The 27,913-nt window shown below is 41.5% G+C and overlaps 1 protein-coding gene across 3 annotated transcripts in view; it reads left to right on the top strand.

The window, feature by feature from the left end:
• The window catches only part of rcan2 (regulator of calcineurin 2), a 525,925-nt gene extending 498,632 nt beyond the window's left edge, over nt 1-27,293 (top strand). For 2 of the 3 annotated variants that reach the window (XM_068024591.1, XM_068024611.1), the window contains one exon: nt 24,311-27,293. In XM_068024591.1, the coding sequence (XP_067880692.1) occupies nt 24,311-24,471 (161 nt within the window). In that variant the 3' untranslated portion in view covers nt 24,472-27,293. Of the gene's footprint in view, nt 1-16,184; nt 16,302-24,310 lie in introns of all 3 variants that reach the window. The other variant, XM_068024600.1, reaches the window with a different exon arrangement.
• The last annotated feature ends 620 nt before the right edge of the window (nt 27,294-27,913 follow it).

Genomic DNA, 27,913 nt, shown 5'->3' with positions numbered 1-27,913 from the left:
CATCTAATATATTATTGAGCTAAGTGTCCATTTTTGATTTCACCTCTGTGAAGTGCCTTATGATATTTTTCATGTTAAATGCAAGTTGTTGCTGTTTAAAATCATTTTATTGCAGCTGAGAATCCTACCCCTTCCCCCCTCGCCACTAGAATCATGCCGGCTTTCCCCAGACAGGGAATTGAAGGCATGGGAGTGAGGGCGCCACACTGAGGATCGCAGCAGGCCCGGTTGATGGAAGGTAAGTTTATTTAAATGTATTCATTTTATTGATTTAAATATTGAAATTTGGGTCCCGGTGCCCAGCGGTGGGGGGTTTGGGGGGCTGCCACAGAGCCTTACCGCCACCAGGAAGATCTGGCTGTGCCCTTCCAGCATTGGCCTCCATGGCGGGCTGTTGCCACACCCATATTCCCCCGCCACGGAGCCTGACGTTGTGGCTTGGTAAAACTCCAGCCCCATGTCATTGTTCTGTCTTTATTAGCCTAGGAAGTCTTTTGTCTGACAGCAGGTTTAAGACCAGTTAACCCCTCTAGTCTCAGAACGGACCCAGTGTGAACAGTTTTATATTGTCCCAGTATGTCTACACCTGTGGGAGCATAGGGAGATAGACCCTGAAATAAACTCTCTTGGGATCAGTAGTCAGACTGACATTTCTCAGTTCCAGTTTATGAGAGCACTCTTAGTTTCAATGTTGCAATTTCAAAACACTAATATTTCAGTGGATTGGATTACAATGGTAACAGAACAAGACTTTGTTATTAGGAAACAAGACTTTGTTATTAGGAAACAAGTCTGGCAACCAGTAAGTTCTGCCCTCAGTGTTGCTTGCCCTCAAGCACTCACTGACTGCCAAATATTATTCCAATGTTCTGATTCATATAAACTCTCATAACCTATTTATAAAGTGATATTTGTTGGCACCATAAAAATCTTATGCAACTGGAAATATCCTATTAGAATAATGCCAGACTCCCCCAAGAGAACATGCAATCTGTTTACTCAGATTTTATTATTTATGATTTATACTGACAGGTAACTCATAGAAATAAACCCCAAAATCCACAAACTAATTGAGTAGCAACTGTTAAAAGGCATTTGATTAAGGTCAGCATTTAGTTACAATAATGGCAGAGAAAAATATTGACTGTACATGATATTTAATAAAAATACATTTAGTTTGAAGCATGACATGCTTTCTGTTAACCTCTAAAAGCTGTGTTGCAAAACACTTGAAATCAAAATCTGTTCAAGGCAATAAGTGAAATATTACATCGCATACATTTAAATGTGTAGACTTTGAGAGGGATAACAAATGGGTTGGGCTGTTTTAAAATTATGTATTCTTCAAATTTAATAAGTACAACTGCTGCAAAGGATACTTTAAATGTTCCCATTTAAACTTTTTTTAAACTTCCATTCTCACCAATGTTAAAAATGGAGCCACATTTTTCCTGACCAAGAGGTAATACAGTATAATTCAGTACCACCAGTTTGCACCTGTGCCTAAAGGGCAGTAAGACAATAGACTAGTGGAGTTCTAATTGAGGCTAAAGTATTTAAAAAGATTTATAAAAAGAGGATAAGGCAGAATCAGATAATGGTAGATGTCAGTAATGTATAAGACACTCGAGAGATGCACTATATATTTTATATATATATATATATATATGTGAACACTTAGACAGAGAAGGCCATATCAAGGACATCCAACTGTCTTAAATTTTTCAAAGAAGTCACCAGGTTAGGATAATCCAGTATACATGGTTTACCAGAAATTTCAGAGAGCTTTTGATAAGGTACTTCACAAGAGGCTTCTCTGTAAGGCTCCTGTGGAATTAGTTGGTGATCTGAATTGAGAATTGATTGAATGCCCTTAAGCAGAAAGTGGTTGTCAATAGATTTGAATCTGCTTGGAAACCAATTACCAGTGGTGCCCCTCATGGATGAGTGTGAGGAGATTTGCTATTTACTGTTTTCATTAATGATCTATATGTAGGAATTTCGGAATGATCTGCAAGTTTTTGGACTATATCAAGGTACGTGTGAGTGCTAGGACTGTAGAAGATAATCCACTGCTACAGGTAAATCTCAGTATATTGGAGGATTGGGCCAAGGTTTGGCAAATGGTGTTGACTTTAGAAAAGTGTAATGTGGCATGTCAAACACTAAACCTAATCCTACTAATGCCATGAAGCTGTAGCTGAAGCAAACAGGCTCTTAGGGTGTATTTACTACAAAATAAAGCATAATGTTTTGTCCTTGCAGAAGGTCTTGGTTAAACCTCAGTTAGAATGCTGTCTTAGAAATTAATCTGCACAGTGTCAGTGTTTTGGGCAATAAACAGTCTCCTAGGCCACCACATAATGTACTGGAAACATTTGTTCATTACAAGCCACAAGTGTGCTGCTTGCCATATTGGTGTAAGCTCCTGCATATGATGTATAAGCAACATTTACACAACTCTACCACTATGTAAATCAATCTAAAATTGGATTTTTCTTTATTTGCTCTTCAATGGTTATTTTCATGTTTCACATGCCATGAAATCTGACAGTTGCTTGATAATATGTATAGCTTTTGTCAATATCTTTTCCTCTATTGATAACACTCTGGTTGAGCATTTCCATTCTTATTCCATGTGGCCAGTGCAACCTTCAGTGTCATTTTCATGCGTTAAAGAATGCACTGATGTGCTGCAACCAGATATTCAAGGTACTCGGAGTTCTGAGCAATTTTAAAGTCATTAAATGTCAACCATTTGCAAAACCTTGATTTCACAAAAAATATGGATTTTGAAGATTATTGTTACTAATAAATCTTCCTGTTACATATGTTTCAGTTCTAGAAACTAAAATAGAAGCTCTGCATCTTGCATTCTTTTGCATTTGTTTGAAAGGTCATAAATAGTATATTATTAGAGATACAGCACTGAAACAGGCCCTTCGGCCCACCGAGTCTGTGCCGAACATCAACCACCCATTTATACTAATCCTACACTAATCCCATATTCCTACCAAACATCCCCACCTGTCCCTATATTTCCCTACCACCTACCTATACTAGTGACAATTTATAATGGCCAATTTACCTATCAACCTGCAAGTCTTTTGGCTTGTGGGAGGAAACCGGAGCACCCGGAGAAAACCCACACAGACACAGGGAGAACTTGCAAACTCCACACAGGCAGTACCCGGAATCGAACCCGGGTCCCTGGAGCTGTGAGGCTGCGGTGCTAACCACTGCGCGGAAATCTGCAGTAACTACTTTAAAACGGATAAATGGAATCATTAATGCAAAAGAATTAGACTGAGCGATCTTGTTTACCTATTTAAAATGTGATGGAAAACATTGCTTGAAAGCAACAGGGGTTGGGTACTTAGAAGAAGTTAACAAGCAGATGTTTATGGGCACTGAACATTTTTATAGGGTTACATGGCATCAGAAACTCAAAGAATTTGACTCCCTATTGTGTTTTATAAGGTTAGACAACTTGATACTGCATTTCTCATCAGTTCTTTTCCTGGCCTTTAAAAGACTGTTGTTTCAAGCTGCAACAATATACACCGGAACTTTGATTTAAGAATGTTAAATGTTTATTCAGTGATCACTCACTTGGTTTATTTGGTGAGCAGCTGAAGCATACAGACGTGGAAGATCCCAGGTTTTAACTCTGGTCTCTGATGCTTGTCTTGCAAGGACAGTAGAAAGAGCACTGCAGTTGGTAACAATTTCCCTATATAAGGGAAAATCAGCCAGGATTCCAGCTCCTCATTATTATCCAAATACCCTGTTGAGTTCACGTGTGGCAATTGGGCGATATTTCCCATTGAATAACATTTTCAACACTCTGGTGATGATTTTAACCCACCCAATCCAACGTAAACGAGGCAACCACAATTAAAATTGCGACCAAAAACTTATCAGCCCATTCCTGGTCGATTCTTACCTGCTGCCACCTTATCTGGGGCCTTTGTTTAAGATGGCTGAGGTGGAGGCCTGATTCAGGAGGGAGCCTCATTAATACATGAAAATAGGAGTCCTACACTGTCATGAAGGCCTAATAGCATTTCAACCATTGACAGAGCAGTTCACTAACTTTGTCAAGCATGGTTTGCAGAAGACTAGGGCCTAAACAGTAAGCGTTGAACTCTTGTTCATAAAGTCAGCGGAAGCAGACCACAATACTTTGTGGAATCCCACCACCACAATTTCCTTGCTGCAGCTGGCCTGTGGGATGTAGATGAGGCCCTAGAGTTAAAAAAGCCCAGGTCTCGAATTGATGATGTCCCATCGCTCTCTCCTGTCAGAAACCCACTCCTAAATAAAATCCCTCCCCGCCCACCTCCCCCCCCCCCACAACCATTAAGGCTCAAAGATGAGTAAAGATGCACTTCTAAAGAAAGGTGTCTGAGGGTGCTTGGCACATATGGATCTTTATCCCAGCTTATGGAGTTTTCAAGAGACAAGAGGAGATGAGCCTGAAGAAAATTAGCAAAAAAATAAAAATGCTCCAGCACAGTCAATTGGTAGATCAATTCAGTATGTAATGGATGCGCATTGTGTCCTGCCTTCTGTTGGTGTGATCTACCTTATGCAAGGGCAGAGATTTTATCTGGGCGCTAGGGGTCTTGACCACTGGGAAAAGCGCTGGTGAGAGATCCGCATGCCTCCTCTGGGGTAGGCCCACCAAATCAGGTGCCAATTAGGCACTTAAATGGATAGCAGCGAGCCTTCCCTGGAATCAAAAAGCTCAGCGATGGAAGTCCCAGCCTCTGAGAGCTGTTGGCCAATCAGAGGCCGACAGCTCTTTAACTGAGCAGCGCCACTGTGGAGGCGGTGGCTGCTGCTGGTACTGGACTCAGTCGAGGGTCCCAGGCCACAGGTAAGTCACGGTGGGAGGGGTTTTGCAGGGTCGGGGTTGCGGGGAAGGGGGCTGTAGGGGGGTCGGCAGCAAGGGCAGGGGATGGCTCTTGGCTGACCCCGTCTTCTTCATGCCAGGTCCCTCGATCAGGCACTATGTGCCTGTTAACAAGGGACTCCCCCCCCAACCCCCCCCCACAACGCCCCTGGAGCCAGCAAGCAACCCGCATTGGTTTGCTTGGCGTGCTCCCCATGAGGCCACATGCAGAGGCAGGATGAAGCCCTTAATTGGGCATCAATTGCCCACTTAAGGGCCTCTATTGGTGGCAGGACAGGAAGGCCATTTACAGGCCTTCCTGCCCCGGATATAATTTGGGTAGAGGTGGGAAGGTGGTGGGTCGCCTCTGCCCTCACCTGGCCCCATTCCACCTGATTATATGCTCTCCCAGCCTCCAAAGTCACTGCGGGGAGAGCATAAAATTCCCCCCAAATTGTTTCCCAGAGACTTGTGAAAACTGGAGGAGAGATTGAGCTATGACACTGTTGCACAGTCTTTACAGTCTGGATATTAAGCAGAGGACTGGGAAGAGATCACCTGGAGCATTGATAAATTTCTGGGGTCAGTACATAAAATATAATTGCAAACAAGGAAAATAGATATGCTACTGTGGAACTTTGAATTTAAGACAAAGCGAGTCCCACAGAGCACCACCATCTGGGATTCCCCAAAGCTGTGTCCTCTCTCCATTTAACCTCTACCCTGTGTCTGTCCGCACATGTCACGTGCATTTTATGTGGACAGTAAGTGTTTTGGAGGTGGTATTTGCTCGTCTGTGCATGGAAATCAAGGCTAGTTATATCCCCTAACAAATGCTGTTGCTCCTCCTGGGAATGTAACTCTCATAGTTTTGTGCGATGGGGAATTCCTTTCCATGATATGCAGCAGAGTTCCATCCTATGAGGCATCAAGTAGGAACTGGGAGCAGCAGTGAGAGGGGAGAACAAAGAACAAAGAACAGTACAGCACAGGAACAGGCCATTCGGCCCTCCAAGCCTGCGCCGATCTTGTTGCCTGCCGAAACTAACACCTTCTGCACTTCCGGGGCCCATATCCCTTTATTCCCTTCCTATTCATATATTTGTCAAGATGCCTCTTAAACGTCGCTTTCGTATCTACTTCCACCACCTCCCCTGGCAGCAAGTTCCAGGCACTCACCACGCTCTATGTAAAAAACTTGCCTCACACATCCCCTCTAAACTTTGCCCCTCTCACCTTAAACCTATGTCCCCTAGTAACTGACTCTTCCACCCTGGGAAAAAGCTTCTGACTATCCACTTTGTCCATGCCGCTCATAACTTTGTAAACCGCTATCATGTCGCCCCTCCACCTCCGTCGTTCCAGTGAAAACAATCCGAGTTTATCCAACCTCTCCTCATAGCTAATGCCCTCCAGACCAGGCAACATCCTGGTAAACCTCTTCTGTACCCTCTCCAAAGCCTCCACGTCCTTCTGGTAGTGTGGCGACCAGAATTGCACGCAATATTCCAAGTGTGGCCTAACTAAGGTTCTGTACAGCTGCAACATGACTTGCCAATTTTTATACTCTATGCCCTGACCGATGAAGGCAAGCATGCCGTATGCCTCCTTGACTACCTTATCCACCTGCATTGCCACTTTCAGTGACCTGTGGACCTGTATGCCCAGATCTCCCTGCCTGTCAATACTCCTAAGGGTTCTGCCATTTACTGTATACCTCCCACCTGCATTAGACCTTCCAAAATGCATTACCTCACATTTGTCCGGATTAAACTCCATCTGCCATTTCTCCGCCCAAGTCTCCAACCGATCTATATCCTGCTGTATCCTCTGACAATCCTCATGATTATCCGTAACTCCACCAACCTTTGTGTCGTCCGCAAACTTACTAATCAGCCCAGCTACATTTTCCTCCAAATCATTTATATATACTACAAACAGCAAAGGTCCCAGCACTGATCCCTGCGGAACACCACTAGTCACATCCCTCCATTCAGAAAACACCCATCCACTGTTACCCTCTGTCTTCTGTGACTGAGCCAGTTCTGTATCCATCTTGCCAGCTCACCTCTGATCCCGTGTGACTTCACCTTTTGCACCAGTCTGCCATGAGGGACCTTGTCAAAGGCTTTACTGAAGTCCATATAGACAACATCCACTGCCCTTCCCTCATCAATCATCTTCGTCACTTCCTCAAAAAACTCAATCAACTTAGTAAGACACGACCTCCCCTTCACAAAACCATGCTGTCTCTCGCTAATAAGTTTGTTTGTTTCCAAATGGGAGTAAATCCTGTCCCGAAGAATCCTCTCTAATAGTTTCCCTACCACTGACGTAAGGCTCACCGGCCTATAATTTCCTGGATTATCCTTACCACCCTTCTTAAACAAAGGAACAACATTGGCTATTCTCCAGTCCTCTGGGACCTCACCTGTAGCCAATGAAGATGCAAAGATTTCTGTCAAGGCCCCAGCAATTTCTTCCCTTGCCTCCCTCAGTATTCTAGGGTCGATCCCATCAGGCCCTGGGGACTTATCTACCTTAATGCGTTGCAAGACACCCAACACCTCCTCCTTTTTGATAATGAGATGACTGAGACTATCTGCACTCCCTTCCCTAGGCTCATCATCCACCAAGTCCTTCTCTTTGGTGAATACTGATGCAAAGTACTCATGTAGCACCTCACCCATTTCCTCTGGCTCCACGCATAGATTCCCATCTCTGTCCTTGAGTGGGCCAACCCTTTCCCTGGTTACCCTCTTGCTCTTTATATATGTATAAAAAGTCTTAGGAGTTTCCTTAATCCTGTTTGCCAATGACATTTCATGACCCCTTTTAGCCCTCCTAACTCCTTGCTCAAGTTCCTTCCTACTGTCTTTATATTCCTCAAGTGCTTCATCTGTTCCTAGACTTCCAGCCCTTACAAATGCTTCCTTTTTCTTTTTGACTAGGCTCACAATATCCCGTGTTATCCAAGCTTCCCAAAACTTGCCAAACTTGTCTTTCTTCCTCACAGGAACATGCTGGTCCTGGATTCTAATCAGCTGACGTTTGAAAGACTCCCACATGTCAGATGTTGATTTACCCTCAAACAGCCGACCCCAATCTAAATTCTTCAGTTCCTGCCTAATATTGTTATAATTAGCCTTCCCCCAATTTAGCACCTTCACCCGAGGACTACTCTTATCCTTATCCACAAGTACCTTAAAACTTATGGAATTATGGTCACTGCTCTCGAAATGCTCCCCCACTGAAACTTCGACCACCTGGCCGGGCTCATTCCCTAATACCAGGTCCAGAATGGCCCCATCCCTAGTTGGACTATCTACATACTGTTTCAAGAAGCCCTCTTGGATGCTCCTCACAAAGTCTGCCCCATCCAAGCCCCTCGCACTAAGTGAGTCCCAGTCAATATTGGGGAAGTTACAATCACCCACCACTACAACCCTGTTACCTTTACATCTTTCCAAAATCTGTCTACATATCTGCTCCTCTACCTCCCGCTGGCTGTTGGGAAGCCTGTAGTAAACCCCCAACATCGTGACTGCACCCTTCCTATTCCTGAGCTCCACCCATATTGCCTCGCTGCATGACCTCTCTGAGGTGTCCTCCCGCAGTACAGCTGTGATATTCTCCTTAACCAGTAATGTAACTCACCCTCTATCCCCCTCTATCCCGCCTGAAGCTTCTAAAGCTTGGAACATTTAGCTGCCAATCCTGCCCTTCCCTCAACCAAGTCTCTGTAATAGCAACAACATCATATTTCCAAGTACTAATCCAAGCTCTAAGTTGATCTGCCTTACCTGTTATACTTCTCGCATTGAAACAAATGCACTTCAGACCACCAGTCCCGCTGTGCTCAGCAACATCTCCCTGCCTGCTCTTCCTCTTAGTCCGACTGGCCTTATTTACTATGTCTTCCTCATTTACTTCACTAGCTGTCCTACTGCTCTGGTCCCCACCCCCCTGCCACACTAGTTTAAACCCTCCCGAGTGACGCTAGCAAGCCTTGCAGCCAGGATATTAGTGCCCTTCCAGTTTAGATGCAACCCGTCCTTCTTGTACAGGTCCCATCTGTCCCTGAAGAGAGCCCAATGGTCCAGATATCTGAAACCCTCCCTTCTACACCAGCTGCTCAACCACGTGTTTAGCTGCACTATCTTCCTATTTCTAGCTTCACTGGCACATGGCACAGGGAGTAATTCAGAGATTACGACCCGAGAGGTCCTGTTTTTTAACTTACTACCTAACTCCCTAAACTTCCCCTGCAGAACCTCATCACCCTGCCTATGTCATTGGTACCGATGTGTACCACAACCTCTGGCTGTTCACCCTCCCCCTTCAGAATGCCCTCTGTCCATTCAGAGACATCCTTGACCCTGGCACCAGGGAGGCAACATACCTTCCTGGAGTCTCTTTCACGTCCACAGAAGTGCCTATCTGTGCCCCTGACTACAGAGTCCCCTATAACTATTGCTCTTCTGTGCTTTGTCCCTCCCTGCTGAACAACAGTGCCAGCCGTGGTGCCACTGCTCTGGCTGTTGCTGTGTTCCCCTGATAGGCCATCCCCCCAACAGTGTCCAAAATGGTATACTTGTTAGAGAGGGGGATAGCCACAGGGGATTCCTGCACTGACCGCCTGCCCCTTCTAGCGGTCACCCATCTATCTGCCTGTACCTTGGGTGTAACCACTTCTCTAAAGGGAGGGAGAATAATGCCAGCATAAACTGGGAGGGTGAAAGTGAGTACCAGAGGTGGATGGGAACAAGGTTATCAAGATGAACTGAAGGAGGAGATGGAAGAGAATGCCAGTGTAAACTGAGAAGGAGAGCTACGGCATGATCTAAGGAAGGTGGGCGAGAATGGTGCAAGCTTGACTTAAGAAGGTGGGGGGAGAGAGAAGTGTGCCAATATGAAATGAGAGAGGGATGAGAGTGATGGGCTGAACTGGGAGAAGAGAGAAGAATGCCAGTGTGAACTGAGAGGGCAGTGGGAAAAGACTATCAGCATAAACTATGGATTTAATCACTGTTCCTTCCAGAATCCCCCAAGGATCTCATGTTGACCTCTTCCTCTTCCTCAACTACATGCTGCCCTTGGGAACATCACCTGCAGATACCCAGCTCTATCTCTCCACCACCACTTAAGTGGCTCTGTATTGACATACTGTTTGTCTGCCATCCAATCTTGATAAGCCACTATTTCCTCTAGTTAAACATTTGGAATACTGAAGTCATTGTCTTCGGACCCCACCACAAACTCTGTACCCTTGCCACTGATGCCATCCCTCTCCCTGGCCACTGTCTCAGGCTATACTGATCATAACCAAATGTGTCCTGTTCATCCATAAGCTGAGTCTCTGACTCCATATCCTGTCCGTCACAAAGACGGTCTACCTTCGCCTCCACAACATCACTTACTTTCAGCTCTACTTCAGCCCATCTGCTGCTGAAACCCTCATGCATGCTTTTGTCATCGCTAGATGTAACTATTCCAATGCTCACCTAGCCAGCCTCCCATTCCCCACCCTCCCTAAGTTTCAGTTCAACCAAACCTCTGCTGCCCATATCCTATCCCTCACCAAGTTTTGCTCGCCCTTCACCCCTGTCCTTGCTGATCTGCATAGCCTCCAAAACCCCAACTTCTCCAGTTTAAAATTTTAATTTTTGTGTGTAAAACCATTTTAAAGTAATTTAACAATCATATTTAGCAAGAAAAATTACCAATGCAATATTTCTGCAAGAAATGGGGGGAAATCCTAGCCACTAGCTTTGTGATGTAGTATATTAGACCTGGAGCTTAGGCTATGGCAAGCATATACCCCACTACACTTTCAGTATGAATGTATGCCATCGGTCTATGTCCTTCTCCTTTTACCTTACATTACTACTCCTATTTTATCAATACTACAATGGTCAGTGCTCCTCTTGTTTCATCTAAGATCCAAATGCACCTTCCTACACTTTGTCCATCCAATCTACTTCCGCACACTGTTAAAATCATGAGTATTTGAAATTTTGTTTGAGTTTACCATTTATGCAGCCAGGGAAATATAGCTCAATGAATTTAATCCAACCAACCAATTTTTATGCCTCCTTTCAAAACTAGCAATACCAAATAGAAGTTTTTTTTTCAATTTCTTTTGCCAGTTCATCAAATCATAGAATGATTCGGGACAGAAGGAGGCCATTCGGCCCATCATGCCTTTGCCGACTACTAGAAACAATTTCTCCTTGTTTACTCTCAAAATCATTCATGGTTTTGAGCATCTCTATCAAATTTCCTCTTAATCTTTTCTGCTCCAAGAAGAACAACCCAGCTTCTCCTGTCTCTCCACTTAAACGTAATCCCTTATCTCTGGCACCATTCCAGTAAATCTCTTCTGCACCCTCTGCATGGCCTTGACAACCTTCCTGAAGTGTGGTGGCCAGAATTGAAAACAGTACTCTAGCTGAGGCCTAATCAGAATTTTATCAAGGTTTAGTATATCTTCCTTGCTTTTGTACTGGTGTCAGGGTTCGGGATATCTCATCTGGGCTGCAGAGGAACTTGGAGTGGGGAGGGAAAGATCCAGTTGTCGTGGTCCACGTAGGTACCAACGGTATCGGTAGAACGAGGTTAGAGGTTCTGCTGAGGGAATATGAGCAGCAAGAGGCTAAATTAAAAAGCAGAACCAAAAAGGTAATAATCTCTGGATTACTACCTGGGCCACGAGCAAATTGGCAAAGGGTCAATAAGATTAAAGAGGTAAATGCGTGGCTCAAAGATTGGTGTGGGAGAAATGGGTTTGAATTCGTGGGACATTGACACCAGTACTGGGGAAGGAGGGAGCTGTTCCGATGGGCCGGGCTCCACCTGAATCATGCTGGGACCAGAGTTCTGGCGTATCGTATAACTAGGGCTGTAGATTGGGCTTTAAACTAAATAGTGGGGTGGAGGGTTCAGTTACATGGAAAAACAGGAAGTTAAAGGAGAAGGTAGGAGTGCAGGTTAGTGATGAGGCTGATTGTTACTAAACTGCAAGAAGTATACTGGTTAAACCAGAAGAGAGAAATAATAAACAGGTGAATAAAGCATCAGTGCTGAGGGACAGGTTAAGGGGTATAGCCCAAATAAGAGTTCTATATACAAATGTACGGAGTGTAAGGAATAAACTAGATGAGCTGCAGGCGCAAATGCAAATGGAAGATTATGATGTGGTGGCCATTGTGGAGACATGGCTGCAGGATGGTCGGGACTGGGAACTAAATATACCTGGTTATAAAATTTACAGGAGGGACAGGGAAAATGGCAGAGGGGGTGGAGTAGCCTTACTGATTAGAAATAATATCACCTCATTGGAGAGGGAGGATATAATGAGGGGAAAGCATCCAGTGGAGACTTTCTGGGTAGAATTGAGGAACAGAAAAGAATCTAAAATTGTAATGGGTGTTATGTATAGACCCCCTTGTAACAGTTCTGAGGTGTTAGATTGTACAAATGCACAAATTAGGCAACTGTGTAACAAAGGCAGTGGAGGATTTTAACTTACACATTGATCGGCAGAGGCAGACTAGCACCTGTCAAAAAGGTAGTGAATTTCCGGAATGTGTCCGGGATAGTTTCCTACAGCAATATGTCCTAGATGTAACAAGGGGACAAGCAATATTAGATTTAGTTATGAGTAATGAGCCAAATTTAATTAGTAGCCTAACTGTGCGTGAACATTTATCAAATAATGATCACAACATGATCGAATTCAAGGTAGCGTTTGAAAGTGAAAAGCACGAATCAGCTACTAGAATTTTAGACTTGGGTAAGGCTGACTTTACCGGGATGAGACAGAGACTGTCCACGGTAAACTGGGTAGATCTGTTAATGGGTCAAATGACTGAAGAACAGTGGAGAATATTTAAAGAAACATTTAACGAACTACAGAGCGAGTATAAACCCCCGAGAGGAAAAAGCTCCACTTCACAGAAAATGCAGCCATGGACAACTAAAGAGATTAGGGATCGCATAAAACAAAAAGAAATGGCTTACAAAAATGCAAAACGCAGCACAGATCTGGCCGAATGGGATCGATACAAAGATCAGCAAAGGGTCACCAAGCAGCTTATAAGAGCTACTAAAAGAGATTATGAAAGGAAACTTGCAAGGGACATCAAAATCAATAAGAAAACATGTTATAGTTACATAAAGGGAAAGCGGGTGGTCAAGAGCAATGTAGGCCCACTAAAAGCTGAAAATGGAGATATTGTCATTGATAATGGGGAAATGGCAGACATGTTGAACAATTACTTTGCCTCAGTATTTACAGTTGAAAAGGAAGATAACTTGCTGGAAGTCCCGAAAAAGTTCATAGCCGATAGGGGACAGGGACTTGTTACTGATATTTTACTTACATTAATTGTACTAAGGAAATGAATGGAACTAAAGAGTGAGAAATCCCCAGGACCTGACGGTTTCCATCTGAGGGTGTTAAAGGAAGTAGGGGAGCACATTGTAGATGCCCTAACTATAGTCTTTCAGAGTTACCTAGATTCAGGAGTGGTCCCTCTGGATTGGAAAGTCACTCCACTTTTTAAGAAGGGTGAAAGGGGGAACCAAGGAAATTACAGACCAGTTAGCCTGACATCTGTGGTGGGCAAGTTGCTCGAGTCTATAATCAAGGATAGGGTGACTGAACACCTCGAAAAATTTCAGTTAATCAGGGACAGCCAGCATGGATTCATGACGGGAAGGTCATACCTGACAAATCTCATTGAATTTTTTGAAGAGGTGACTAAGGTAGTGGACAGGGGAGTGTCTATGGATGTTATTTATATGGACTTCCAGAAGGCATTTGATAAAGTCCCACATAAGAGACTGTTAACTAAGGTAGAAGCCCATGGAGTTGAGGGCAAATTATTGACATGGTTAGGCAGTTGGTTGAGTGGTAGGCGACAGAGAGTGGGGATAATGGATAAGTACTCCGATTGGTAGTATGTGACTTGTGGTGTCCCGCAGGGATCTGTGTTGGGGCCTCAATTATTCACATTATTCGTTAACGACTTGGATGATGGCATAGTAAATCATATATCCAAATTTGCTGATGATACAAAGTTAGGCGACATTATAGACAGTCTAGATGATAGCATAAAATTGCAAAGAGATATCGACAGACTAGGTGAGTGGGCAAAACTGTGGCAGATGGATTTCATTGTGGGCAAGTGTGAGATCATCCATTTTGGACCAAAATGGATAGAGCAGGGTACTTTCTAAATGGGAAGAGGTTAAGTACAGTGGATGTCCAAAGAGACTTGGGGGTTCAGGTGCATAGATCTTTAAAATGCCACAAGCAAGGGCAGAAAATAATCAAAAAGGCTAATGGAATGCTAGCCTTTTATCTAGAGGATTGGAGTATAAAGAGACAGAGGTTATGCTGCAGCTGTACAAAACCCTGGTTAGACCCCACTTGGAGTACTGTGAGCAGTTCTGGGCACCACACCTTAGGAAGGATATATTGGCCTTGGAGGGAGTGCAACGTAGGTTTACAAGAATGATACCTGGACTACAGGGGTTAAGTTACGAGGAGAGATTACACAAATTAGGTCTGTTTTCGCTAGAATTTAGAAGGTTAAGGGGTGAACTGATCGAAGTCTTCAAGATATTAACAGGAAAAGACAGGCTAGATAAAGATAAACTATTTCCACTGTTTAGAGATTCTAAAACTAGGGGGCATAGTCTAAAAATTAGGACCAGACCGTTCAGGAGAGATGTTAGGAAGCACTACTTCACGCAAAGGGTGGTAGAGGTTTGGAACTCGCTCCCACAAACAGCAGTTGAAGCTAGAACAGTTGTTAATTTTAAATCTGAGATAGATTTTTGTTAAGCAAAGATATTAAGGGATATGGGCCAAAGGCAGGTATATAGAGTTAGGCCACAGATCAGCCATGATCTCATTGAATGGCGGGACAGGCTCGAGGGGCTGAATGGCCTACTCCTGTTCCTATGTTCCTACACTGTATTCCTCTATTAATAAAGCCAAGGATCCCCTATGCATTTTTGATCGCCTTCTCAGCTTGTCCTGCTCCCTTCAAAGATTTGTGTTCATACACACCCCAGTTCTCTGTGTTCTTGTACTTCCTTTAAAATTGTACTATTTAGTTCATATTGTCTCTTCTCATTCTTCCTACCAAAATTTATCACATCGCACTGCTCTGCATTAAATTTCATCGGCCATGTGCCTGGCCAGTCTGTCTATGCTTACTCTATTTCTTTACTACTCTCACAAAGTGTCTCTCCAGGCACCAGTGCCCTACATGGCCTCGCTCAAATGGCCATTTTAATGTGTGAATCTAATGGTGAATGCTAGCTAACTGTATTTATGGGAGGAAGAAGGCCTCACACCTCAGCCTGCTCCTGTCCTCAACGAAGGTCTACACATGTGCACTTTCCAGTAAGAGTAACTGGGTATCAGTAAGGAATGGGAAATCTTGCATATTTCCCCTCCCTAACCCAGGGGAAGTAAGGTCAATTGTAGTAGTTGTACTGCCCACCTCCCTCTGTACCCTTTTCACCCTGGCTGACTGCAGCTAACAGCAAAGATCAGGAAATAGTTTTTTTTTAAGTGATTGTTTTACTGTACCTAGATAAGCTAAGTACTCTCAATTAAGATGATGCTCTTAATTTTCCTTTCATTACTAGAACACGAGTATTCCTGCTACATGGCAGGACCACTAATTCCCATGCTTGTGAGCTGAGCATATTACTGCTTCGTGTTCATACCCAGTGCAATTTGGCTATTTCAGGTACAGTGTAGTAATGGATACCTGTAGCTCACTCTTGTCTCTGTCATTCGAAATGGGCCAGAGACAGGTGGACATAAAGCCAAATTCAGGATTATGAGATTACTTACCTAATTCATTAAACATGATAAAAGTTTCAATCTTAACCAACTAAGTTCATTAAATCCTACAAAAAGGGCCTAAGTAAGCTCCTTTAAGTGGTAATATTTTTAATTATTTTTTAGAAAAGGTTCTTTCAATTAAGAAAATAAACATTGCAATTTCAGCAGATAAACTGTCCTGATTGATCTTCACAGAGTATCAATTCTCTGAAAAAGAAAAGGAGCTACCGATCCAGGATGTTTATTAATGAATTTCACTTCCCGTTTATTGCAAGATATATAGGCCTTGAAATTACTATTCCTTAATGGGGTAATTTTGCGAGGCTCCACTCTCCGTGCCTTTTGTGGAACCTCATTAGACGTGACTGTAGGTTGCAGAATCTATTCAAGGAGTAATTTTACAACTTTGTTTTGCAGGAGAGAATCCTTGCCTGCTGGTAGCATATTTTCAGAATTTGAACAATGGATTGCACACGATTTTCCAACAAATTTTGAGCAGTTTGCGTCCAAATTTCCAACACATGCCACCAATGGGTGAGGCTCCCTACCACTGGAGTGAAAATGAAAATTTATTTCTATAGGGCTGTCTCTAACACATACATCTAACAAGGTTATGCATGAACAGTATTAATGCCTATGTTAAAATAGTGGACAAACGTACCATCAAATGAAAAGTCAGCACGGAATAATAAAATGCATAGGCTATCCATTTATCCTTGAATACCTGCAGCAATGGAACAAATTGTGTGGCCTTGGTGTTGAGCCACAAGGACTCTTGCTGTTAAGGCATTGTCTATACCTGCAATCAACTGAAATGTGCTTATACAATAATTCAAAGTCAGCTTATCGAAATACTTTCTTGCTGCTCCCACCACATCGAACATTGGCAGTGTCATGTGGTTCAGGGACCATAATATCAGATACTAGCAGCCAGTGAAGGGCTGCTCACCACCTTTAATCAGCACCATTTTTTGTAAATGTAGTGATGCACTAAATCACCATTGAAAAATTGGCTGTTGAAGCTGAATGATGAACTGCAAAGCAATTTGAGGCCTATAATAAGGGAGTGGGGAAGTCTTTTAATTCATATCACATCTGGGGCCTGAATGAACATTGTGCACAGTTGGTGCACAGCTCCTGAAGCCATAGTTACTTACAACCCACATTTCCTTGCGATCAGAGCATGAGTCAGGCACAGTGTAGGCCTCAGGCTTACACATTCGATAATATGAAGCCTGGAGTCTAACACATGGTATGCATTACACTATTAGCCTCCCCGTATCAATCTTCCCGTACAATTTGCTTTGATTTGACAATGTTGGAGTGAATTAATGCAGAAGCATTCAGCAGCTTATGTCGCTTTTGGCGCTTACTGACAAATTTGACGTCATTCCACGGCTGAAGAATTAATTCTGCCCTGTAGACAAAAGAGAAGGAAAAGAAAAACGTAAGAACAAGGACTGCTGAACAATAGAGAATTGTGCCCTTTATGTTAGCCAGAAGGAAGAACAAGACCTCCTTTGAGTTCTTTATTCAAAACAATTTATTTTACATAAACTGAACGCTGCCTATGCAACAGAACAAAGCACAAAATAAACAACATTTTTATTTCGTGTCATCTGCCGTTGTTGGCATGGTGGGCCTTCTGTTTGTATCAGGACAGTGGAAAGTGTTCCTGCACTAAAGCAGAAGTTATGTCAGGAATGTAAATGACTTTCCTTATATTAAAGCAGGAATAACAATGAGCTTCGAGAAGAATGGCTTCGATGCATTTAAGGGGAAGCTAGAGAAATACAGAGAAAGGAATAGAAGGGTATGCTGATAGGGTTAGATGAAGAGGGTGGGAGAAGGCTCATGTGGAACACTGCTGGCATAGACCAATTGGACCGAATACCTTTTTCTGTTCTGTAGACTCTAAAGTAAAATTTAAATATGCACCTTATTACTGAATGAACTGACATTTCAAAAAATGCACTTTTGCTGTGGCTTCACATTAGCTTGTATATGCAGACTTTAATTCTCTGCAAAAAAGCAAGGACACGTAGGAAGACTGACAGTGCAGAACACTGGTATGCCATAGTTTTCAAACATAAATTTGTGCCAACAAGTGCAGCTCTCAAACATAGCAGGCCTACAACAAGGGGGATTGAGCAAAGGTGAAACACTTCCTCAGCAGCAGTCACAGAAGCATTGACCCATGGTGACTGGCTGCACGCAAGCAGCTGAATACTGACGTTGGCAGAGACCGGGAGTAAGTTCCCTATTTAACCTCCTGGCCAAATATGGTACATGATGTACGGAGAAAAGGAAGGCAAATCAGTGAGCAATCAAATTTTTAAAAAGCCAGAAGTGAGGAACATTTAAACACAGCGATGGATTTTATAGTGAGCTTTCATGTTTCATATTATATTGCCCAGAGTGATATCAAATTATTCAGCAACTAATTCTCAGTGTTTAGTAATATGACACCGATCAAGCCTCCTGATAGTTCCTGGGAGGGTATGAGGTGAACAAGTGGGTGTCGAGCTCAGGCTGTCAGTGGCCTGCAGTGTTGCTGCAGCATTGCTGCTCCTTATGGTTCCATATTAAGGCAAGTAAAAAACAAAAACTTACCTGCTCTTCATTGGCTTTAAGTAGTCCCTTTAAGGACCACTGGTAAGATCACTTTAGACCTGGAAAAAACTGAACTGAGTACATGCAGCTCATGTTCTGCTCATTTTTCCTGAATTTGACACTGTTGTCCTAAAAGAGGCATTAGGAGCTTGATTAGCACATCCGTGCAGCCTAGCACCTCTTTTAGGTGGGAACCGTGAGCATTCAGATGTTGCCAGCCACTAATTTTGTAACTGGCACACTTCTGGAGGGATTGAGTCTGGAAATTAGTCCCTTCAACTCCTACTTTCCGCCCAGAAATCAGGCTTGTCAAAAACCAATTTCTCCGCCAAAGATTTTGTGTGACATTCGCAAAACTGACATCCAGTTCTTCTGAGCTGTTTTCCTCCTGGAAATGTAAGGATCTCCTTCAAGACTTTGGTCCCAGTTACTGCTCTTGAATTCTGGATTTCAATCAAAGATTCCTTTCACGAGCAGCTGTTGTGGCTCAGAATATTTTTCATTCCAGTGCTGGTTTCAGCTCAGACTACATTCAACGTATTGTAGGTCAATAACACAGAGCTGACTAGAATTCAGCAAATGATTCAGCTAAAGAAGTTACAATGGGAGAGGAGGGAACAAGGAGAAAGCAAAGACCTATTTTTATGAGTTTATTATAGAGGGTTCTAGAGGAAATGCAATATTATTGAAAACCCATGGCATTCAGTAACCTGGGAGTTCTTAGAGTAATTAATGGATAATGAATGGATTTTTTTTTTCCTTTTCCATCGATTCAATGTGACAGAAAAGAGTTGTTGCCTGACACTAATTCGTAAAGTTCCTTTCATACTTGAGACTTGAGATTACAGTGACTCCCAATAAGAGAATGATAAGAGCATTTAAGGATTAGACAATTTTAATCCAGCCTCCATGGACATAAGTTCACAACAACTAGTAGCTTTATTCAGCACCAATCAGCACAAATAATTGCATTTTATGTAAGGGTATGTCTAAAATTAATCGCGTCCCTGGGAAGGATATTTAGAATACTCAGCTATTACAACTGACTGAATCACATACTTTACCAACAGTCTGCTTGCCTATTATCTTCCAAATAAATACAGCATTGTGATTCAGAGTATCTGTGACATTGAGATAGATTTCCGAATGGGTAATGTCTGATGTTCATACACAAAGTGAGCTTTACCAATTAGAAAATGAGTAGATCAGTCAGTTTTCTCCCTATTTTGCACAAAAATGTGCATTTTCAGTGCTAAATTTAATGGGACCAAGGAGCTGCCACCTGAAATAGCTTTATTGTAATATTTAAGTAAAGTTGCAGTGTTATTTTGACCTGAACATTATTTGTGTGATCCTTCTCCCCTTGCCCCAACCCCCACATGTAATATGGGCATCCAGCATTACTAAGGTTTGAGTTTTTTTTTAAATCTGTTTTCCACTCAGGTGCTCAGGGACCTCTGTGGCAATTGTTGTGTTGCTATCTCTTTTCTCCACAACTCCATTAGTTTTCCAAAGGGAGTGCCCCAATATCTGTGCTTTACAGAGGAAAGCCACAAAGATCAATGAAGGGATGACAGTCAGACTAGGCTGAACCAGAGACAGTCTGCATCCAACTGCCAGTACACCCACTCTTGAGCCTATAGGCTTTTCTCCACTTGTCACAGGAGTAGTGGCTCTGGAGTTTCGGATTTACAAGGGATGCCATGACAGAGTTAAGCTGCATGCTGCAACCAGACTTATGGCCAAACCCTTCCACAGGCATGGAACTGCTGGGGACGATCAAGGTCACAACTGCTCTTAACTTTTATGGTGCAGGATCTTGGTGATTTGTTCACTTCTCCTGGGACCAATACAAAGTGTACACAGCTCTTGGGTATTCACTTCAATTTGCTTAATTTATCAGTTCTCTTCCGAGGTATAAGATCACCTCCTGAGTTTGGACTTCCCAGCTTGAGCCTGCCTCAAAACAGAAACACCCCTGGTTCCTGGTGGCCTCTTTGCTCCTCAGTCCAATTGACTTCCAAAAGCCAACAGCTTTCCAAAACCCAACTTGCTTTTCCAAAAGCCAATTGCTTGTCTAAAAGCCAACTGACTGACACTGTGTCAGCAAACACACAGATCAAAAAAACAACAGACACCCACTGCATCATCTATCTCAATAGCAATGTGGTACATGTGGGATTTCCCAGATAGCAATTTAAACTAATTATTTCCAGCTTTAAATCTTCTTTCTTGAAAATCATATGAATAATTTAAACCCATGACTGAGGTAGCTGCAGACACATTGGGCTGAATTTTATTCTCCTGCCGCTGCTCCCGGTAGCGGACGAAAATAATGGTGGTCCCCGGGATCTACCACACGGCAACTCAAGATAATATGCCAGTCAAGCCCCACTCGAGATGGTTCAATTAAAGTTTCAAGATTATGAAGTGAATTGGCCAAATTGATCCAGGGACATTTTGCATTATAATGAATTATAATACATGATGAAAATATATATACATGTAAAAAGAAAAATCACATAGAACCTATCTACCTAAATCATAAAAAAGTTCTGGAATAAGGTGCCAAAGAAAATAATTGAAACAGACAAGATCAATGGGTTTAAGAACAATTGGATGTGTTTTGGAGAGAGTAGGTGTTGTATGATTGCCTTTAACAATGATCTCCCTTTAAGATCTTAGGATGCTTAGGAAGCTAGAGTCACTCTGCAACTGTAAAACGTCGAGTAAGGTCCTGTAAATAGCTAGCTCTGTACTGTAAAATAGTTTAGCTGTAATAAACGTGTTTGACATCTTCAACCAACTGGACTCCATGCATCTCATTTATGTTGCATCAGACAACATAAAATAATTCAATACAGTAGGGATTGAAGTTAAGAGTGAGAAGACAAATATGGGGGGTTGAAAAATGGCCAAACTTGTCAGGACTTAATGGCTTTTTCTTAATCCTAAATCTTTTTTACATTACTTCACATTTCTCTGTTGTTATTTTGCCTGACAGGCTGAAAGTCCTATAAAATCTATTCATAACAGTGTCAGCTGTGGTTTTGTTGGTAGTACTCTTGCTTCTGAGTCAGAAGATTGTGAGTTCAAGTCCCACTCCAGGACTTGAGCACAAAAGTCAAAACTGCAGTACTGTTGGAGGTGCCAGCTTTCAAATGAGATGTTAAACCAAGGCCCTCTCAGAGGGACCTAAAAGATCCCACAGTATTGTTTTGAAGAAGAGCAGGGGAGTTATCCTCAGTGCCCTGGTAAATGTTTATCCCTCAATCAACATCAATTGTTTGCCACATTTCTTCCATTACAATAGTGACTGCACCTCACAAAGTACTTCATTGGCTGAGGTTGTGAAAGGTACTCATATAAATGCAAGACTTCCTTTTTTACAGGATCTGTGTTGCACAAGGTATTCTTAGTTCCATTTTGATGAAGCATTCATTTTGGTCACAAAAATTATTTAACAAAACTGCTCCAATTAACTTGAGATAAAATATTTAAATACTGTAGTTAGAGACTAAGTGTGTTTCTCTAAGGTAGCTATCAAATAATCCAATATAATACAATGAAGGCTGTGTTTACTGACAACGCAACTACTAGGTGGTGCACTACTGCAAATGCGCAAATGGAGGCTCATCTACTGAAACGTCACTGTCTGCGACATCTCTGGCAGCTACCAGTAATAAATAATACCGGTGCTGCTCAATTTGTCACAAAAAACAAATTAAACCGATGTTCGCACGCACTGATGACATCTGCGATCGCTCGGCGCTGTCAGGAGTCACTCCGTACAATGAAACTGTGAATACAGATTCCGACACACAAAGATATAATCATGTATAGTGATCTGTCCCTGGTGTGCTTAAATCTCAATTAGTTGCAACCTATCAAATCTTCAGATTGGGCTCAGAAGCATACGTTAATCTAAAGAAACTCTTCATAACTTTAGCTTCTCCATTTAGCTGACAATAGCCTTTTATTTTGTTGCTATCAATAGTCTTTGACTATGGGCCATAATTCTGTGCAGTGACCTATTCATGGGCTATTGTCACAAGTCCATCAGAAAGCTGATTGTCCTTCTCCAAATATGGTTATGCTGTTTATGGTACTTCTGACCTTTAAAAAAACACTCAAAGCATTAGCCTTTATCTAAGTTTTTAAAAAATTCAAAATAGCCACCCATTTTAGGTTGCTTTTACACAGCCCTGCTTCAGTAATTTATTGTTAAGGAAGAAGTGCTCGAATCTAGCCATGTGGGGCAGGAACTAATGGACCCCAGGACCACTGCGAATGATCACTGTGGATGGAGACAAGCTGGACAGATGTGAGGCAAGCTGATAGCTGACCTGCAAATCTGGTACCAAGATCACTAAAGTAATTACATTTTTTTACTAGGAACATAGGAACAAGAGGAGGCTATTCATCCCCTCCAGCCTGTTTCACTATTCAATTAGGTTATGGCCGATCTGCACCTTAACTTCATTTGCCTGCCCTTGATCCTTTGATACCCTAACCTAATGAAAATATGTCAACTTCTGTCTTGAAATTTTAATTGACCCAGCATCCACAGACTGTTGGGTGAGAGAATTCTACATTTCTACTACCTTTTGCACAATAAAGTGCTCCCTGATTTCACTCCTGAATGGCCTATCCTAATGTTAAAGCAGTGCCCCCTAATCCACACCAGAGGAAATAGTTTCTCTGTACCTATCCTATGAAATTCTTCTATCATTTTAAGGACCTCAATTAGGTCACCCTTCAATCATTATTTAGTAGTCCAGTACAGAAAGCAGTGCCTATAGAGTTGAAGGATGAGGAAACCAACACAATAGCCACCTTTTGCTCAGGCCAAAACAAGACAGGGAGCAGGAAATAGCATATATATTTTAGAATATGTACTCTTGTAAGTGATTGCATAAAAGTATTGGCTCTGAAATCCATGGGGGCTGGTGGCAAATGGTCATTGTGACATAAAAGGCAGGTTGCATCCACCACTAACTCTGAAAAGTTTCTAGGTTAGGTGAAGGTTATTTAATTATCATGCCAATGGTGAGTACCCATTCACTTAGGAGATTCTCCAGAGCACCCATTGATGGATTAAAATTGGAAAGTCATGCTTCAGATTGTCTGCCCACATTTGGGGTGGAGATGTTGGCTACAAGTTACAGGGACTCCCACAGCCTCAATTGTAAGAGGGTCACTATAAAAGTTTTTAACAAGAGTCTTGCCCTGGACCCCTGAGGTGGGTCTCAAAACTGCTGGTAGTGAGGGAGATACACTTGGTCTGACCAGGCAGTGGTTCCCCTAACCTCATGCAAGGTCCCACTGAAGACTCAGGAAGCAGGAACTCTTGATTTAAGAATTCCTCACACCACAGCCCCTCTCCTTATGATGATGGCCTTGTTTGGGGAAGGTGGAGGCTCCACCCTCACATATGCCTGCTCTCAGTCTAGTTTCTGGCTGTTCTTTCCAGATACATTGAAAGGAAATAAAAAGCGGGAGATATATGAAAAGGACTGCTGATCTGCTATTGCCCATTTTACACTCTTGCACGGAATTTGCATATTGTATAGTTCATGCTTTGGTTCTGCCCATAGCACAGCAACTATCATTTGTCAAGAACACAATTTTGAAAGAAATGTTTTTAAGCTGCCAACTTTTACCAAATTTCACCCATGTAATTAAAATATTCTAGCTCTTCTCAAACTCACTTACAGATGTAAAATATACACAACAAATGAACAGGAATATTGTGATGGTGAGTCCCAACATGCCTCACTAATATAGGAAAACAGATCACAATTCAGATAGCTAACCGATTGAAGCCACAAAAATAGGTTAATTAAATATTCCCCAAAAATTAAAAGAAATAATTTATCTTGAAACTAATAGTTATCGTATTTGTAACCTTTGCATCTTCGATTTTGCAGGAGAAAAGTATGAATTACATGCAGGAACAGAATCAACTCCCAGTGTGGTTGTCCACGTCTGTGATAGTGAAGCAGAGGATGAGGATGAACCGAAGAATTCCCCAAAACCAAAAATAATCCAAACCAGGCGCCCTGATCTGCCACCAGCAATGTCCAATTGAAACATTGGTGCACACTTTCAGTCAAGTATCATCTAGTGCTCTCTGCTACAGCCGTAACTGTTGAAAGGAAGAATTGTCTGTCAGTCACAGGAGCATTTGTATTAAACCTCCTATTGTGTTACTAAGGCCTACTAAAATAGGATGGAAGGGGTTACTTTGTGTATGCCTCTTTGCTACATACAAACTAGTATCTGACCATATCATACAGCATTCATTTATGTTAGAATGGCATTAGTAAAACCCAGGAATAATTGCAAAGCTTGGCATTATAATTCCAAGGCAAATTACATCTAAACTATTCAGCATATGGTAACCTGGTGTTATAAAATGATTTGGTATAAATGCTTGATTCAATTTTCGATTATATTTAAAGTCTTGAGGCATATTGTGATTACATCTGCTATGTTCTCTGACTTGGTCAGAAACTGAAAAGGTTAATGAATAGTCTTGAGTTCTACTTTTTTGGCATGAATTGCCAATGATGTCCTTGGTGAAAACCCTGTGAGACTATTTGTAGAAAACATAAAATGTATAGGCAACACTTGGGGAAAGACTAACTTTCATTTATATCAATGTGCAGCACACAATGTCAGCATCTTCTAATATAATCTTGTGAAAGGGTGTAACTGTAATTTGTATTTTATCACTCTGTTTTAATATTGATTGAACTGATTGAAATTATATACAATATACTTACTAAAAAATAGGAATGATAAAATGAGTATAAAGACAAATCAACAAATAAGCATCATCACACTAATGAGTTTTTCAGCCTGCACTTATCTGACCAGAATTAGTATCAACAGACCATATTATGGTATCACCTGCTGCACTGAAGGACCCCTATTGTGCTGCTACATGACAGATGTATACTCCAATCTGTACAAGATGACCTGCTATTCCATCCGATAGTATACTTTTTAAAAAAAAAATTCCATAAACATAGAATTTTTTTTAACTTTTGACATTTTCTTTTACTGTGCTACTTACAATAGTAACACACACCTCAGCATGACAATCAGAGGTGTCTAAGTATTTGATTGGAAAAATATAGTCTATAAGTTACTTAATTTGTTGTAATGATAAAATGTGCACTTCATGCTTTTGGGGTGTAGATTCTAGTGACACAATTGAGCAAATCTAAAAACTAGACTGAATTCTGTCCATCAACATTCAAAATAAATAAATAAGCCTCCTTCTTGATTCTACTCTATTTTGAGAAATTCAGAAGATATTTAACCGAAGTTGGAAAAATTGGGTTAGGAACCAATGTAAGATAATCTAAATATTGTGTTTTGCAATCATATTTTCAGTTTTCATGTAATGAAATACTTATTAATGACTATCAACATTAATACCATAAGCATTTGCTTTTATTCCCAATGAGCTCTTAGTTTGCTTTTCTCAATTAATCGTATCTATCAATGATGGTGAATAATATTTAATGACCATTGTGTTTAATGAATAAGTCAGTGCTTCTGTGGTGGTCTAACATGTTGCAAGAAACACGTTTCCTGCTGGGTTTCTGCTCAGCATTTCAATTCAGCCACTATACTTTCATGGATTTTCCTTTTTAAAATTGTGAGAAATATGCTCATGGGGAAAGATATTGGTATTAGGTTGCCTGAGTAGAAAAATGTCACAAAGGAAAATGGCGAAAAAGATGTTAAAAGGCTACAAAAAAGAACCAGTGAATGAATCCACTGTATAGATGTAGTCATTCTGAATGCAGAAATATGGAAAGCCAATACAGTCAAATCTCATTCCAGGAAAACCAATTATTTAAAAATCTGTATTCTCTAAACTCATGAAACTCCATTAAAGTGAAGAAATATGTGATCTCCAAAGACAGTGTTGGACTCTCATTCAGATGCTCTGTCAATTGTCATTTGAACTCAATTCTGCTCAGTCTCAAAAATCAGCATTGGCATTTTATGTAATCTTCTCCCAATCAATTTGAACCCCAAATAACTAAGTATTCTTCTGCCAAAAGTATTTATCTCGGTCATCCTCTATGTAGTCCCATTGGCCATGGTTGTACCCGGGGTCAGAAATCCCTAAGAGTCCTTTCCTAAAATGCAGACATGCAAAACTTAAGGGATAAGTAGCTGGTAATAATGAGATTTGACTGCTTTGCCAAGTACCTAGTGCTTTTGTGTATAGTTAGAATCTAACATTATTAGTAATACTAGTATTGGACATTGTCTGTGTTATTACTTGTCTTTGCCACTGAATGGGTGCTAGTAATAATACTTTTTAAATTAATTGCCTTATCTATGTATGTCTGGTATATATCTGTTGTTATTTGGTTTGTGCACGGAACTGTGTCTTATTGTTCAAAATTGTGGTCATTGTGTCCGAATTGTACCTGTGCCTTCTCTAAGATTTTGCAAAAGGCACACTCTCACAAACGCAACCTGTCTTTGAAAATCCCTTTACTCAAATATAATCTACACTTTAGACACAAGTTGAAAGTTTTTGTGATTAAATAATCATGATTATTGGTCATATAAAGCAATGTTTCCATTAAGTCTCTTTTTAAAAATGTTATTTTTATTGCTTCTGTAATATAAAACATTGTCCTTGCAAGAGATCTATTGTGTGTTAGTTTGGGTAACAACTGATCTGCATTTCGCCACTGATCACACTGCACCTTATTAGGTAATTGCTTCTTAGGGGGCTCTTGTACAGATGCCCAAATGAATGTCAGAACACACTTAATGAACACCCCAAGGCGATTGTAACCTTTCAGGAGTGTTGAAATGAAAAGCAAGGTTTCAAGGCACAGTGTAAATAAAATGGTTCTTCGTATTTGTATAGTACTACTGAGTATTTCCAGCATTTCTTGTTTTTATTTCCATTGTACTACTTTGTTTGGGATTTTTGAACTTACATCTAAAATGCCAACATACAATAGGTACAACTAACATGATTAGGTGAATGTTTATCACTTTTTATGTCCAATTACATCTCTTCCCCAACTTTAAAAAAAATAGTTTAAAGATTGTAGTGGTATTTGAAACACTAAACAAAATATCAAAACGTTATTTTGCTTATTCCAAGAATAGTAGAAAATAAATAATGTCCTGGAGTCTGTAACTTATTGCAGTTCTACTTACATCAGCATACAAATAGCATAATATTTAAGCTTGAAGGCATGTAATAAGAACACGACAAACTAGGTGGTAGAAATTGGTTATGATTGCGCCATGTGGAAAATGTGGGTAAAAATGACCAATTTTGCAGAGCTGTAATTTTCAGGCATTCAGCGTGTCCACCTAAAACAGGTGTTAGGGCCCTTGGAAAAGATAATAAAAAAGGCCAACACCTGATTTAGAATTCCTTTGAGAAATTGGGCTCATGTGAGCGGATCAGACATTGGGCCTGCGCCTCTTGGGTTTTCTTGCTGTGGATGTAGCCTGGAAACTGGTCGCCACTGAAA

This window comes from Heterodontus francisci, chromosome 3 (genome assembly GCF_036365525.1).
Source record: "Heterodontus francisci isolate sHetFra1 chromosome 3, sHetFra1.hap1, whole genome shotgun sequence".
In the NCBI taxonomy this organism is placed as follows: Eukaryota; Metazoa; Chordata; class Chondrichthyes; order Heterodontiformes; family Heterodontidae; genus Heterodontus; species Heterodontus francisci.
The sequence above is the reverse complement of the archived record's forward strand: the minus strand, read 5'-3'. Positions and strand labels throughout refer to the sequence as shown.